This window comes from Curcuma longa, chromosome 17 (genome assembly GCF_044706935.1).
Source record: "Curcuma longa cultivar G26 ecotype Majalengka, Jawa Barat chromosome 17, ITB_CL_G26_1.1, whole genome shotgun sequence".
NCBI classification, from domain to species: Eukaryota; Viridiplantae; Streptophyta; class Magnoliopsida; order Zingiberales; family Zingiberaceae; genus Curcuma; species Curcuma longa.
The window spans coordinates 11,131,669-11,147,372 of record NC_133877.1 but is presented as its reverse complement, the minus strand read 5'-3'; the positions used below and the strand labels follow the sequence as shown (position 1 = coordinate 11,147,372).

The window sequence follows — 15,704 nt, the reverse complement described above, 5'->3', positions numbered from 1 at the left end:
ATTCAAATCATATCATGTTTACGAATCAATCATACCATATTTGTGGGTTAAATTGTACCATATTTGGGAGATGACTAGACTATAAAAGAAGGGGCTTGCTTGGCTTTGAGAGACACGAAAATAAACCTTGGCGGCCGAGAGAGACTCTCGGCAGCCTCTTCTTCTTCCCTTCTCACAACGAGAAGGCTTGCTAGCCATCGGAGGGAGAATTCTGGTGGAGACATTCACGAAGGATCGTAACCCACACAACGTTCGAGAAGAGGAGAGGGATACAACAGAAGATCAAGAGGTCATCTACATCCTTCAAGTCCGAAGAAAGGTATAATTTAATGTTTCCGCGTTAATTAAATTATGCTTTTTGTATTGGATCCTGTAAATCAAACACAAGAGCCCAATGATCTAAACGTGTCACGCCCCGAGAAGGCCGTCCGAAAAATTTCGGCAGCATCTCCCCAGTAACCGTGACAATTTCCTTGAATACATGCAAATATACTCAGCCACAGGCGGCTGGAATAGGACTACTCGTCCAATCAATACACACAACCACAGACAACTATAAAATAAGGCCTACACGGCCACATAACACTATCACATGCACCATAACTAGAATATGCAAAGTCCATAAAGCAAAATCATCGAAAATCCGAACGTAACAAATGCCCACAATGCAATCCGACATAACTATAGTCATAACACATCCAAACCATAATTACATGTCCACAAAATAGTAAATATAACTAGAAACAACGATAGACCAAATGCAACTAGCTATAAACCTTTCGAAGTGAGACAGCAGCAGCTGACCGAAACTCCAAGCTCCAAGTACCTATCTGTTACCTGGGGAGAAAACAAAATAACCCCAGGGTCTGGATAGTGAGCATTAGATGCTCAGTGGGTACAGGAAATAGTGCATGTAGAGATATCAGAAAGGATAACAAAGATATAATAACCAGGATAATCAAGTATAAAAGAAACAAGATATACATGGTAGCAAGTATCAACAGAGTATCAAAAGTATCAACTGATCAAACAGGGTATATCAACTGAGACGATACGAAAAGATCAACTGTGCAACATGGTATAGATATCAGGTACATGTAAGCATGTATGCAATGTCATACAAGTGCAACAATCATAGCAAGTAAATGCAACAATCAACATGCATATGAATAAAGTAAACTATGTAATAGTCCTACCAACAATGCATGTAAAACACACGGCAACCATCGCAAACAAATGCAAGTCTCTGTCCGCACTCTGCATTCCCCAGTCACCCTCCCAGAGCACAGTGAACTGAGGGGCCAGACAAGACATACTGCACAAACTCCAACACACAAACCACCGTAATCTGGTGGGGAGTGGCAGTGTAACAGGAAGGCTATATAGCCAGTCCTGTGTTGCACCCAACAATAGTGCAAGTTGGCTCTTTCCACTGATCACACCACTACACGGTGCAGGGCCAGAGCCAACAAGAACAGCCAACAATGCTGTCCGCAACATCTACAACTATCATGAATGCATGATGATCATTCCAACATGTAGTAGCTACAGATAATTAGCATGCTCATCCAGTATCAAGGGAAGTCAATGGTACAATAGTTAAAACTATTCTACCAGCGGAAAGTTTAACAGGAGGTCATTCAACAGGTATCAAGTAACGAAAGGTGTAAGGTATCATTTAATTACTAGCATGGATAGCAGGAGTAGCAACAAAATAGCAACAGATCACAATAAAGGTCAACAGTAAGTCTCAAGTAATGAAACAAGTAATGAAGTAGGCAACAACGCAATAAAGATAACAAAAGGGTAATCATGCACTACGAAAAGGAGAACCTGTGTTGACCACGCACAGGAGTACCCACCTGATTAGATAATCGTCAACAACTAAAATCTCCTGAAAAATAATCAGACTCTGTGTATGATAGGGCCAGTCAAGTCACAGTCCTGCAACAACAATAATACAATAATTAATACCCTATCGTATTAAATTTACCATAACGTAAATTCTTAGCCAACATTTAGGTTAATCCCCACCCATCTAATTTAACCAAATCATAAGGTTACCCAACCTAGTATTTTAATTGAAATCAACCTAATCCGAATCAATCGGTATTAAATTAAATCCCTCCTTATCAAGCTCTAATAACCCTAATCAATTTCTGATCAATACATCAAACTTCCTAACTAAAACCAATTCACATTCAAGGTATATCTCTATTAATCAACTAGAAGCAACTAGATTTTTACCTCAGAATGGATTCACAGCTTACCTCAGATTGAAGCCCAATCTAGCCCTAAATTCCTCTTCCTCTCTTCTTCCTTTTCACAGCCGAAACCTCACTGTTCTGTTCACAGAAAACAGGACAGCTTCATCATGCCAGCACACAACAACGAATAAGGATCCAACCCTTCCAAAAATCCAACAAACTCAATAAGAACTTACCAGATTTGAAGCCCTAGCTTTCCTTGCCCTAAAATCCAGCCTTTTCCTCCTTCTCCTTGCGGCAAAACCACACCAAATTCCGTTCAAATCACAGCAACCAACTGTGAAGGGAAAATTAATCAAAGTCCTAGAAAATTGAAGGCTATCCAACCCTAAATCTATCAAAACCCTTACCTATCTTCCTCTTTGATCTACTGCTACCAATCCGCCTCCAACCGAACCAAAGAATCCAACAGATCGATCTTCCTCTTCTCCTCTTCGATTCGTCGTTACAAGGGTTGTCTCCAGTCGGCGATGGGGAAGAGGAGAGGTGGAAGAGGCAGCGGCGCACGGTGGCCGAGCGCGGGGAAGGAAGCTTCGGTCGCAGTCGGGACATGGTGGCGTCGGCAGAGGAGGGCGACGGCGTCGGCAGATGTGGGCGATGGTGGCTAGTGGAGGAAGAGAGCTTTGGGGCGTCGGCAGCAAGCGGTGAGGAAGGCGACTTCGGTGCTTGTGGGCGGCGGCGGCAAGGGTGCGGCATTCTTTCACCTGGTTTCGGCGACAAAAACCGGAAGCAGAGGCGCGCTCGACAGAACGGTGTGGAGAGGTCGCGATTTCTAGGTTTACTGTAGGTTTCCCAATGGTTTTTATTCCCTCTCTTAACGGATTAAGATCCAAACCCAATAACCCTATAACAAATAACCCTTATTAAGTTTAATTATATTCTATAATTAAACCCTTAAAGTTTCGGTATTTTACAAAACAAGTCAATCAAACTTCGTTTGATCGACTATGAGGGCAACTTGAGATCGTTTCCGAGAAAATTTTTGTTCTGCAAGAATCTACCGGAGCGGTTTTTCAAGACTTTCCCATCACACACAACGTTCGAGAAGAGGAGATGACATACAGCAGAAGATCAAGGGGTTATCTTCTCCTTCTAGACATCCCGAAGAAAAGGTGCAAAGTTTATTGTTTCCGCTTTAAATAAATTGTTCTTTTTATCTTGGATCCTGTAAACCAAACACAAGAGTCCAATGATCTAAATGCGTCCATCAAACTTTATTTGATTGACTATGAAGGTAACTTAAATCCGTTTCCAGAAAATTTTTATTCTGTAAGAATTCAACGGAACGGGTTTCCTAGTGTTTCCCATCACAGACTCCTTGCTGCCGAGTGAGAGATGAATCGAGACAGCGCAGTGATCCTTCCCACCACCCTCTTAACCTCCTTAGTGTTTTTGGGAGAAGCCATGTCCTTCAGTGCTAAGACCTTCTCAGGGTTGGCTTCGATCCCTCGCTCGATGACGATGTAGCCCAGGAAGCAACCACCCTTGACGCCGAACAGGCACTTGTTAGGATTTAGCTTGAGGCCGTATTGCCGCAATGTGTTGAAGGTTTCGTTGATGTCGTCCGTAAGCCGAGCGGCTTTCTCTGATTTGATCAGGATATCATCAACGTAGACTTTCACATTGCGGCCACGTTGTTGCTTGAAGACTCGGTCCATAAGTCGCTGGTAGGTAGCCCTTACGTTCTTCAACCCAAAAGGCATGACAATGTAACAGAAGGTGCCGTCGGAGGTAACGAAACTGACCTTCTCTTGATCTTCCGGTGCCAGAGGAATTTGATGATAGCCTTGGTAGGCATCTATCATGCATATAAGTTTATACCTGGAAGTTCAGTCCACCAGCTGATCAATCTGGGGAAGAGGATAACAGTCCTTGGGACATGCCTTGTTGAGGTCCTGGAAATCGATGCAAACACGTCATTTGCCCCCAGGTTTGGGCACAAGGACTACATTGGCCAACCAGGTAGGGAACTGTACTTCCCTGATCTGGCCAGCTTGCCGAAGTTTGTTGATCTCCTCCCGGATGATTTTGTCTTGCTCGGGAGAGAAGTGTCGCATCTTCTGTCGGACCAGCCTCATGTCAGAAAGGGTGTTGACCCGGTGTTCCATGACGTCCGGGGACACCCCCGTGATCTCCACGGTGGACCAGGCAAAGATGTCGCTGTTCTGGGTCAGGCAGTCGACGAGCTTCTCCCTCAGCTCGTCGGGTAAGTCGGCAGCTATCTGGGTGACCCTGTCAGGATGATCAGGGATAACTTGAATACTGACCTTGTCCGTGAGTGCCCGGGTAGGTTTTGCCTCCTGCACCGCCTGTACCACAGCGGTTGGCTTCCTCTTCACTGCCTTGAGGTCCGTCTAGACCATGTCAATGTAGCAGCTCCTGGCCATCCCCTTGTCCCCACTCACAGAGCCGACTTGGCCCTGGACAGGGAATTTGATCTTCTGGTGAAAGGTGGACAGACCGCTTCGAAAGAACTGAGGGCTGGCCTGCCCAGGATGACATTGTAGGCGGACGGGGCATCCACCACCGTAAAGAGGATGCTGCGAGTTCTTCTCAGGGGTTCCTCTCCTAGAGACAGGGGAAGTTGGATCTGCCTCAGAGGTCGGACTTCATGTCCGGAGAAGCCGAACAGGGAAGTTGCCATGGGTTGCAGCTGATCCTGGTCTATTTGCATGCGGTCGAAGGCGTCCTTGTATAGGACGTTGACCGAGCTGCCAGTGTCGACGAAGATACGAGCCACATCGTAGTTAGCGATAGTGGCTCGGATGACTAAGGCGTCATCGTGGGGAAGGGATATCCCTTCCAAGTCTTGGGGCCCAAACTGAATGGAAGGGTCTGGTGCTGAGCCGGAGCTGATGCTGTATGCCTCGAGTCGGCGGCCATGAGCCTTGCGAGCTCGATTAGAATCATCGTCGGTAGAGCATCCGACAATCATGTTGATGGCCCCCCGATGAGGCATGTTATTCTGATTTTCCCGGGGGTCCGGGTGACCTTCGTGAGCTGGTTCAGGAGGCGACGTGCGATCGCGTCGTTGATCATCACGCGTCGGGAATCGATCACCTCTAGGGGGTGACTGCTGATCTGCCCTAGGTTCCAATCGAGGATCGGGACCAGGACGTCGTGGGTGCTCCTCGCCGTGCCTGGTCGCCCCTCCAACCAGGATTCCCCGGCAAGCATCTTCCGCCGGGTTGCGGGGCGGTCATCGCCTGTTGCTTTTCCAAAATGACCCGGTTAATCTCTTGGGCCAGTACTCGACATTCCTGAGTGCTATGGGCGGTGGACTGGTGATAGGCACAAAAATGGATTGGTTGACCGTTCCTGGCTGGGATTCCATACTCCCTCGGAATAGGGAGTGTATCTACTGCCTGGACGACGCGCTCCTAGCGCCGTGGTGGAGGATGTGGAAGAGGTCTCGGCGGAGCTTCCCGTCGAGCCTCCCGTCGAGGAGGTGCAAGGGCTGGCCTCCTATCAGCAGGCGAAGTGGGGCCGGTGTCTCCTCGCCTAGCAAGCTGGGTTTCCTCAAGATGTATGTATTTATTAGCGCGCTCCAGCAGTTTGGGATAGCTGGGAGGTGGCTTCTTCACCAGAGAGCGGAAGAAGTCTCCATCTTGAAGGCCTTGGGTCAAGGCGCTAGTAAGGATGTCCGAGGGAGTTGAGGGTACATCCCACACTTCTTTATTGAAACGATGAAGGTATTCCCTAAGGGTCTCCCTAGGCTTTTGCTTCATCGAAAAAAGAGTGAGCGGAGTCTTTTGGTACTTCTTAGCACTAGAGAATTGGTGTAAGAAAACTTCCTTGAACTCCTCGAAGGAGCGAATAGAGGCGGGTGGAAGGTGATTGAACCAATGCTGCGTCGATCCAGAGAGGGTATTGAGAAAAACATGGCACTTAATTCCATTGGGGTACTGATGGAGCAGGGACGCATTCTCAAACCGGCTGAGATGATCTTCAAGATCCGTAGACCCATTGTATTCTCCCACGGGCGTTGTTTTGAAACGCGGGGTCAGTCCTTGTTCCAAGATTTCCTTGGAAAAGGGGTTCTTGTGCAACTTCACGGGGGGAGTTGCTGGAGAAGCCATGGGGGCTTTACCCTTGCGATCGTCACGCCGATCCCCTCCAGCATGGGATCCTTGCGAATTCGCTTTCGTAGAGGCCCCACCTCGGTTAGTGGAACCCATAGGGAGCAAGACCTCCTCCACTGGGGAAGGTCTTTGAGCCCCAAAGGGGGTGTTAGCAGCGGGTGCAGTAGGGGGCTGCGGCTGAGCGCGTCCCGACATCGCACCCAAAACATCTTGGATGACAAACCGGAGATCTTCACGTGAAACCACGAAAGGGACCCTGGGGTCAGGAGCCACAGGGTTTGGTTCCTCCTCAGGCTCGCGGTTGTCGGTGGTGCGTCTAGTGGTGACCATCGTGACGTTCAGCTCAGTTTTCCCACAAACGGCACCAATTTATTCCGGTCAAAAATCGACGACAATCAACCCACCGGTCAAGAAGATGCCACCTCAACCTGTGCGGGCCCTAGTAGGAGGGGGACCTGCGAGATCAACACGAACGAACGGATTAGCTGGTGCCGGGGAATCTCGGCAGGCCACTCCGACGCTCAAGTCAGTCTTCCGGTGAAGAGGAAGTAGCAATAACAATCGTAGTAGTAGTGAAAATGAAAGAGTTTTGATAGAGAGTCAATACCTGCGTGGGAACTGATATACCTTCGAGGAGAACATTCCATATGTCAGGGGAGCAGGCTATGGTGGAATCGGGGGGGGGGGGGGGGGGGGGGGGTAGAACCTGGGTGTGTCTGACACCTGCGCCAGTAGGGTGGCATCTAGGGAGCAAGGGTGATACGCCTATAATTGCCTTGCGGCGCAGTGCTGTACATCACCTTTGTCGTTTAGCCATAAGTAGGAAAATGACGGCCATGACGAGATGAAACGTGGATATATGAAGATAGCCTTTCCCCTGCATGACAGTTCACACGCTTGATTGTTTGTATTGCAATTGTATGTTATAGGAGGACTTGAGCCGGGACTGAAGTCGGAGTGGGATAAGGGTACCTGGAACCAGCGATGGCCGGGTTTATCCGGGTAAAATGGGTGGAGTAGATGGTCGAGCAGACCAGGTAGACTGAGCAGTCTGAATGCGCTAATTGTTGATGGCTGGGCTAGGTGGGTTACCCGGGAACAGTCATGGTGAGTATTGGCCGAGCACACAACGTGTCCTAGTGGGATGGCCGGGTAAGATGAACAGCCTGGCTAAGTTGAGCAGACTGAGCCAGCCAGGATGGGCTAAGCGATAGGTAATTCGGGAAACGATCTAGCAGTGCGGCACATACCCAGGACGGGCTGTAGTTGAGCCATCCCGGGTAGGTACAGTAAAGGCCCGTGTAGACCGGGCAAGATGATGAGTATGAGTAAGCCAAGTAGGCTGATTGGTCAAGGATCTATCGTATTGATCCGTCCACCCGGGTTTATCCTCAACCATGTTCAGCCGGGTGAACAGAGCGTTGGATCCCATGACCCGGGTAAGGAGGTTCATGCGAATGGACCAGACGGATCGTTCCCGGATGAATGAGTCTGAATTCCTAAGACCATCTTGACCCTAGACCCCGGGATCGGGACCGTGGACCCCGGGACCAGCCAGATCGAGCGATCTGTTGACTTACCATGCCACGTCCGGCCGGACAAGACCACCTTGACCGTGGGCCCCGGGACCGTGGGCCCCGGGACCGGCCAGGTTGGGCGATCTGTTGACTTACCCTGCCACGTCGAGCTGGGCAAGACCACCCTGACTGTGGGCCCCGGGACCGAGATCGTGGACCCCGGGACCGGCTAGGTCGGACGATCTGTTGACTTACCCTGTCACATCGGACCGAGCAAGACTTACCACATCACTATTTAAGAGAAATGATTAATTTTTTTAGTGCATCTAAAATCGGACACATTATCCCTACTTCGCAGAGAATCCCACTAAGCAGTTGCTTAGAATCCCACTAAGCAGAGAATCCCACATCACAGAGTCAAGTAAGAGAAGAAGCTCCCGTCCTCACACATCGAAGAGTCAGTCAAGTAAGAGAAGAAGTCGGCCTGCGGCAGGTTTCTTTTCGCTCCTATCCTTTCCTTTGAGCCGAATCCTCTGCTCTGTCACCAGGAGGAGTCCTCAGGACTGGTGCCTTGCCGAAATGCCAGTGGCTGAGCCGGATCCTCCTATGTCGCTGAGCCGAATCCTCCTACTCCATCATCAGGAGGAGTCCTCACGACTGGTGCCTTGCCGAGACGCGGGTGTCGCGATACGGCCGGCTCACCCGGCTCGGGTAATTCCCATAGTGGTGCCCGTCCTTTCGCATCATTTAAGCAAGGTCACTTCGACTCACCCGCTCGAAGGTAAGACATCATTGAGTACTTCAAGTGGGTCTAGGTGGCTCGACCCCGTACGGTCCATGGCCCTTCCCCGTCGCCCGAGAGGACCCGCTCGGCTCAGGGCGTGTACCCCACACCATTAACTTGCTCTAATCCCAGAAAGGACCACTCCCCTATCGTACGGTTATGAATGTTCTCCTGACATTCCTGCATATCATCATAGCAAATCTTCGGTAAATGTTGAAACATACTCCCTTAAATGCTGGTCAATGATGGGACATCAATGTTGGCCATGCCCTGCTCTCTGACACATTCATAACGACGATGGGACCTTAGTCATATCCTTGATGTGACTCATCTTCATTAAAACATATAAAAGGTCAGTTGGCTAACGAAGGGAGGTATGCAATCTCACAATCTCCTGCTTCTTCCTTTACATTTTCCTTCCTCTCCCCTCCAACTGACTTAAGCATCGGAGTGGTCGCGCCAGGACCCTCCTGGCCTTCCCTCTCACCTTCCTCTTGTGTGCAGGTGTTGCTCTCCAAGCCCTTCTCTCCATCTTTCCTTCTACAGTCTTGGTGTTGAAGAAGACGGTCGAAGCTTCCTGGTGCAGATCTCAACAGGAACATATTTTGGCGCCGTCTGTGGGAAAATAAACAGTCCTGCCTTGAGAAATGCCGACGGACGAGCCTCCTCGACCTCAAATCCTCACCATGACTCAAGAAGACTTTGATCGCGCAGTGGCCCTAGCAGTTCAAGCCATTTCGCGCAACCAACAAGAAGCTCCAGCCCAACCTCCTCCGGCCCCTCCCAGGCCGGCGGAGGCCCCTGCTATGCCAGCGGAGGTTCACACCATGCCTCCCCGGCGTTTGTTCACGCCGGTGGAAGCACCGCGCGCCCCCTCCTACAGACCACCACCGCCGGAAGCGGATTACTATGACGCTTCCATGGAGTCCGCCGCTGATCAGGCCCCTGTCCGAGATCCGGCTCGAGGGAAAGGGCCAGAGATAGGCGAGGGGAGTGGCGCGAATGGAACCCCCTTCACGCGCCGCATCCTCGATGAGGAGCTTCCCAAGCATTTCCGGACCCCTCAATTCCTTGACTACAATGGGTCGACAGATCCAGAAGACCATCTGGGGAGGTTCGAGAATGCAGCAATGCTCCATCAGTATACCGACGCCATCAAGTGTCGGGTGTTTCTCACAACATTGGCCGGATCTGCCCTCCGATGGTTCAGCCAGCTGCCCCCATCCTCCATCGGCTCCTTTGCCGACTTCAAAGAGGCTTTCCTGCGGCACTTCGCCACCAGCCGCACATACCGCAAGACCACCATGGATCTTGTTCGCCACCAAGCAGAGGCCTCGGGAATCATTGAAGGAGTTTGTACACCGCTTCAACCAAGTGGCGCAGGAAGTGGCAACAGCCTCCTCAGAGGTTCTTGTAAGTGCCTTTTCACAAGGCTTGATAGATGGAGACTTCTTCCGATCTTTGATCAAGAAGCCTCCCGCCAACTTTGATGCACTCCAAAGCCGAGCCGTCAAGTACATTCATGTTGAGGAAGCCCAGTCGGCTCGACGTAAAGAAGATCCCCACCAGCAAGGAGGATCTAGTCGGAATCCTCCGACCATTCCCCGAAGCGAGAAGAGACCTCCGCCTCAACCACTTCGGAGGCCCGAATCGGATCCCCCTGCAGCCCCCAAGCCTCATCACCGATCAATCCATGCGGTGGCCAGTCAGCCAGAGCAAGCCACCAGCGGATGCCGATGGCTGCCTCGCTTTTGCTCCTACCATCAATCTCCGAATCATGCCACTGAGGAGTGCCACCAATATGCTCGAGAGCTGCGGAGAGCTGCTGAACAACGCAACCAAAGAACTCCCGCTCCGAGACGCCAAAGGTCTCCGGCTCGACGGAGCACTCGGGAAGACCGACCTCCTTCTGTGCGGCCTCCCCGAACTCGGGATCGTTCTCCCCGGCGGTCAGCTCCGCCTCCACAAAGGGAAGCTCCCCGCGAGCCTCAAGCTCCTCGACGTAACAACGCCACCGAGGATAACCACAACAATGCTCCGCAGGGGAGCATCCTTATGATCACAGGAGGAGCCACCGATGGAGACTCGCACCGAGCCCGAAAGGCTCATGCCCGGCAGCTCGAGGTGCACGGAGTTAGCAGTGGCCGAACACTGGAGGGACCCATCATAGGGTTCGGGCCGCAAGACTTAGAGGGTGTCGAGACACCTCATGATGATGCCTTGGTGATCAGGGCAACCATAGCCAACTATAACATCGTCCGAATTTTTGTGGACACCGGCAGCTCGGTCAATATAATCTTCAAGGCTGCCTTCACCCAAATGCAAATAGATATGGCCGAACTCCAGCCCATGGCCACCTCACTCTTCGGCTTCACCGGCAATGAGGTTCAACCGTTGGGCCAGATCACACTGGCGATCTCTTTGGGCGAGGAACCGCAAAGGAGGACTCGGCGCGTGCCCTTCGTCATCGTCGACGCCCCCTCGGCTTACAATGTCATTCTGGGAAGGCCAACCTCTGGTCTCTAGCGCCTTCTCGGCTGTGGTCTCTCCCGGCGGTGCTATCATCCAGAAGATGAAGTTCCCAGTGGGAGATCAAGTCGGGGAGGCCAAAGGAGATCAGCTGGCGTCCCGGCGGTGCTACGTCGACATGGTGCGCACCGAAGCCAAGAAGAACCGAAGGGTACAGGGAGCGGAGATCCACGCAGTACAAGAAGCCCCGGCTCCCATTAACATTGAGGGCAAAGAACCTCTTCAGGTATGCCCGAACCGACCTGAAACGGTGGTGCAGGTTGCTGCCGACTTGCCGCCAGAGCTGAAGGAAGAACTTGGTGCCTGCCTCCTCCGGAATCAAGATGTATTTGCCTGGACGCCGGAAGACATCACGGGAGTATCTCCTTCAGTAGCTGTTCATCGCCTCAACACCCTGCCAGACGTCCGACCTGTCAAGCAGAAGAGAAGGCATTTCGGCCCTGAGCAAAACAAAATCATTCGGGAGGAAGTGCAGAAGCTTCTGAAAGCAGGGCACATCCGGGAGGTTCACTTCCCCACCTGGCTGTCCAATGTGGTGCTCGTGCCGAAGCCGGGCAACAAGTGGCGAGTCTGTGTGGACTTCCGCGACCTCAACAAGGCATGCCCGAAAGACTGCTACCCTCTACCTCGAATTGATCAGTTGGTAGACTCCACGGCCGGATGCGAGTATATATGTATGCTGGATGCCTATCAAGGCTATCACCAAATACCTCTGGATGTAACTGATCAAGACAAAGTTAGTTTTATAACAGCCGATGGCACCTTTTGCTACACTGTCATGCCGTTTGGACTTAAGAATGCTGGAGCCACCTATCAGCGTCTCATGGATCAAGTCTTCCGAGCACAACAGGGGCGGAACATAGAAGTTTATGTTGATGACATCCTGATAAAGACAGCTGATGGGGGAACCCTCATAGCAGACATCGAGGAAACCTGCTGCACACTCCGCCGATACGGCCTCAAGCTAAATCCTGCCAAGTGTGTGTTTGGGGTTCGAGTCGGGAAATTCTTGGGCTATATAGTGACCGAAAAGGGAATCGAAGCAAACCCAGATAAAATACAGGCTTTGGTGCAGATGACTCCCCCGCGCAATCTTAGAGAAGCTCAGTGCTTAATGGGTCGCATTGCCTCTTTGTCCCGATTCATCTCTCGGTCCGCTGAGCGCAGCCTACCTTTCTTCAAAGTGCTGAAGAAAGCTCAGCGTTTTGAATGGAATGCTGAGTGCGATCAAGCCTTTGCGGACCTCAAGGCTTACCTGGGTCAACTGCCTCGACTTGCCAAGCCCTTAACAGGTGAACCTCTCTGCATGTACCTTGCTGCCACCGAATCGGCCGCAAGCTCAGTCTTAGTCCGCAGTGAGGGACAGCAGCAGCAACCCATATACTTCTTGAGTCGGCTATTGAAGAATGCAGAGACCCGCTACACCAATTTGGAGAAACTAGCATGGATGTTGGTCGCTTCAGCACGGCGTCTCCGGCCCTACTTCTTGTCCCATCCGGTCACCGTGCTCACCAACAGCAACCTGGGACGTGTGCTCACGCAGCCTGAGGTCTCGGGACGGCTGGTCAAGTGGACTGTTGAACTTAGTGAATATGACATTCAATACCAGCCGCGCACGACCATTAAAGCTCAAGCGTTGGCGGACTTCCTCACTGAAGTACATGAAGGTGAAGCCGACGAGACTTGGAAAGTATATGTAGATGGATCTTCTAATAAGCAAGGAAGTGGAGTCGGTGTACTCTTGGTCTCTCCAGCAGGAGAAGAAATCAAATTTTCCATGCGGCTCAGTTTCAAAGCCTCCAACAACGAGGCTGAGTATGAGGCAGCCCTTGCAGGACTTCAAGCCGCCAAGCGGGTGGGGGCAGCCCGAGTCCATCTCTTCTCTGATTCACAGCTGGTGTCTCAACAGGTTGAGGGGAATTATGAAGTCAAGAATGACAGGCTGCGCAGGTATGCCGAAGCCTTTTCTAAAATAAAAGCTGAATTCAAGGAAGTCCTATTGCAGAAGATCCCCAGGGCCGAGAACGTCAAGGCTGATGAGCTAGCCCGAATGGCTAGTTCCCTGACCGAGTGGGCCGAAGAAGGCCCTATCATCCAAGTAGCCCTGGTGGCGCAGATAGATCAAGCCGCTCCGGAGGTCACGACAGAAGATTGGAGGACTCCCATACTTGCTTTCCTTCAGAAGGGAGAGGGACCGTCGGCACCGGATCAAGCCCGCATGCTCAGAAGAAGAGCTTCCCGATTCACCATAATAGGAGACCAACTGTATAGAAGATCTTTCTCACGGCCCCTGCTCAAATGTCTCGGACCAGAGGACGCAAACTACGTGCTTCGAGAAGCACACCAAGGATGTTGTGGCGATCATCCTGGAGGTCGATCATTGGCCCGAAAGGTGCTCCTGGCTGGGTATTTCTGGCCAACACTTCAAGCGGACTCGGCTAAACTTGTAGCCACCTGTACACACTGCCAAAAGTACCAGCCTTTCAGCAACCGCCCCACGGAATTTCTGAAGACGGCTACCACCTCTTGTCCATTTGATCAGTGGGGAATGGACATAGTGGGTCCCTTCCCGACAGGGCCTCAGCAGAAAAAGTTTTTATTGGTGGCTGTCGACTACTTCTCCAAGTGGGTAGAAGCCGAAGCCCTGGCTCGGATTACAAAAGAAGCAGTGATGAAATTCTTGTGGAAAAATATTGTGTGCCGATACGGTATACCACAACGGCTCGTCTCCGACAACGGAAGGCAATTCCAAGGAAGAAAATTACAAGAATGGTGCCGAGGTCTCGGTATTCAGCAAGCATTCACGTCGGTGGCGTATCCCCAAGCCAACGGCCAAGCCGAAGTCATCAATCGGGAGATACTGCGCGGATTAAAGACTAAGCTGGATCATGAAGGAGGTAGTTGGGTGGAGGAGCTGCCCTGTGTACTCTGGGCATACCGCACCACTCCCAAGGAGAGTACCGGCTTAACCCCTTTCCATCTGGTGTACGGCGGAGAAGCCGTCGTCCCCTTGGAGGTGGGGGTGGAGTCAGATCGGCGACGACTCTACGATGAAGACAATGGCGGACGAAGACTCATGGAGCTAGACTTGGTTTCTGAAGCCCGAGATGTCGCCGCCACTCGGCTCACCGCATACAGACAGCGCACAAGCCGCAATTACAATAGACGAGTTTTGCCTCGATCCTTCCAAGTGGGGGATCTGGTGTGGAAAAAAGTCAAGCCCGTTGGAGAGGTTGGCAAGCTCGAGCCGCCATGGGAGGGTCCTTACCGCATCAACAAGAAGACCAGTTCCGGCGCTATTACTTGACGGATTCCTCTGGGAAGGACTTGGTCCGGCCATGGAACGCTGCTCACCTTCGGCCATACAGAACTTAGCGGATAATATCTCTGTAAATTTCTTGTACTCCCCTTGTAAATGTTCCTGATAATATAATGGGCAGGCTTGCAGGACATCTCTCTCGCCTTCCTTCTACTTTCACACTAGCACGCGCCTGGCTTTCAACCTCTCCCGGTTCGGACATAACCGGGATCGAGCTCTATTTAGGTCTCGGACCTGCTCCATCAGCAATTGCCCTCTTCAGGGTTCAACCTCTCCCGGTTCGGACATAACCGGGATCGAGCTCTATTCAGGTCTCGGACCTGCTCCATCAGTAATTGCCCTCTTCAGGGTTCAACCTCTCTCGGTTGGGACATAATCGGGATCGAGCTCTATTCAGGTCTCGGACCTGCTCCATCAGCAATTGCCCTCTTCAGGGTTCAACCTCTCCCGGTTCGGACATAACCGGGATCGAGCTCTATTCAGGTCTCGGACCTGCTCCATCAGCAATTGCCCACTTCAGGGTTCAACCTCTCCTGGTTCGGACATAACCGGGATCGAGCTCTATTCAGGTCTCGGACCTGCTCCATCAGCAATTGCCCTCTTCAGGGTTCAACCTCTCCTGGTTCGGACATAACCGGGATCGAGCTCTATTCAGGTCTCGGACCTGCTCCATCAGCAATTGCCCTCTTCAGGGTTCAACCTCTCCCGGTTCTGACATAACCGGGATCGAGCTCTATTCAGGTCTCGGACCTGCTCCATCAGCAATTGCCCTCTTCAGGGTTCAACCTCTCCCGGTTCGGACATAACCGGGATCGAGCTCTATTCAGGTCTCGGACCTGCTCCATCAGCAATTGCCCTCTTCAGGGTTCAACCTCTCCCGGTTCGGACATAACCGGGATCGAGCTCTATTCAGGTCTCGGACCTGCTCCATCAGCAATTGCCCTCTTCAGGGTTCAACCTCTCCCGGTTCGGACATAACCGGGATCGAGCTCTATTCAGGTCTCGGACCTGCTCCATCAGCAATTGCCCTCTTCAGGGTTCAACCTCTCCCGGTTCGGACATAACCGGGATCGAGCTCTATTCAGGTCTCGGACCTGCTCCATCAGCAATTGCCCTCTTCAGGGTTCAACCTCTCCCGGTTCGGACATAACCGGGATCGAGCTCTATTCAGGTCTCGGACCTGCTCCATCAGCAATTGCCCTCTTC

The 15,704-nt window shown here is 51.6% G+C and overlaps 2 protein-coding genes across 2 annotated transcripts; one reads left to right on the top strand and one right to left on the bottom strand.

The window, feature by feature from the left end:
- Nucleotides 1-4,183: 4,183 nt before the first annotated feature.
- On the bottom strand, nucleotides 4,184-5,226 carry LOC141848374 (uncharacterized). Its single transcript, XM_074736398.1, has 2 exons — nucleotides 4,729-5,226; nucleotides 4,184-4,621 (listed from the first exon to the last, which is right to left on the bottom strand). The coding sequence occupies exons 1-2, from the start codon at nucleotides 5,224-5,226 to the stop codon at nucleotides 4,184-4,186; spliced, it is 936 nt and encodes a 311-aa protein (XP_074592499.1).
- A 5,479-nt stretch (nucleotides 5,227-10,705) lies between these two features.
- On the top strand, nucleotides 10,706-11,176 carry LOC141848373 (uncharacterized). The gene has a single exon (XM_074736397.1). It carries the CDS (start codon nucleotides 10,706-10,708, stop codon nucleotides 11,174-11,176), a length of 471 nt encoding a protein of 156 aa, XP_074592498.1.
- Nucleotides 11,177-15,704: the final 4,528 nt, after the last annotated feature.

Coding starts and splice junctions, on each gene's coding strand:
- LOC141848374 (XM_074736398.1), bottom strand. CDS start 5,226: ATGCCTCATCGGGGGGCCATCAACATGATTGTCGGATGCTCTACCGAC. Junction 4,622..4,728: donor CCCTCAGTTCTTTCGAAGCG/GTCTGTCCACCT, acceptor GACATGGTCTAG/ACGGACCTCAAGGCAGTGAA.
- LOC141848373 (XM_074736397.1), top strand. CDS start 10,706: ATGATCACAGGAGGAGCCACCGATGGAGACTCGCACCGAGCCCGAAAG.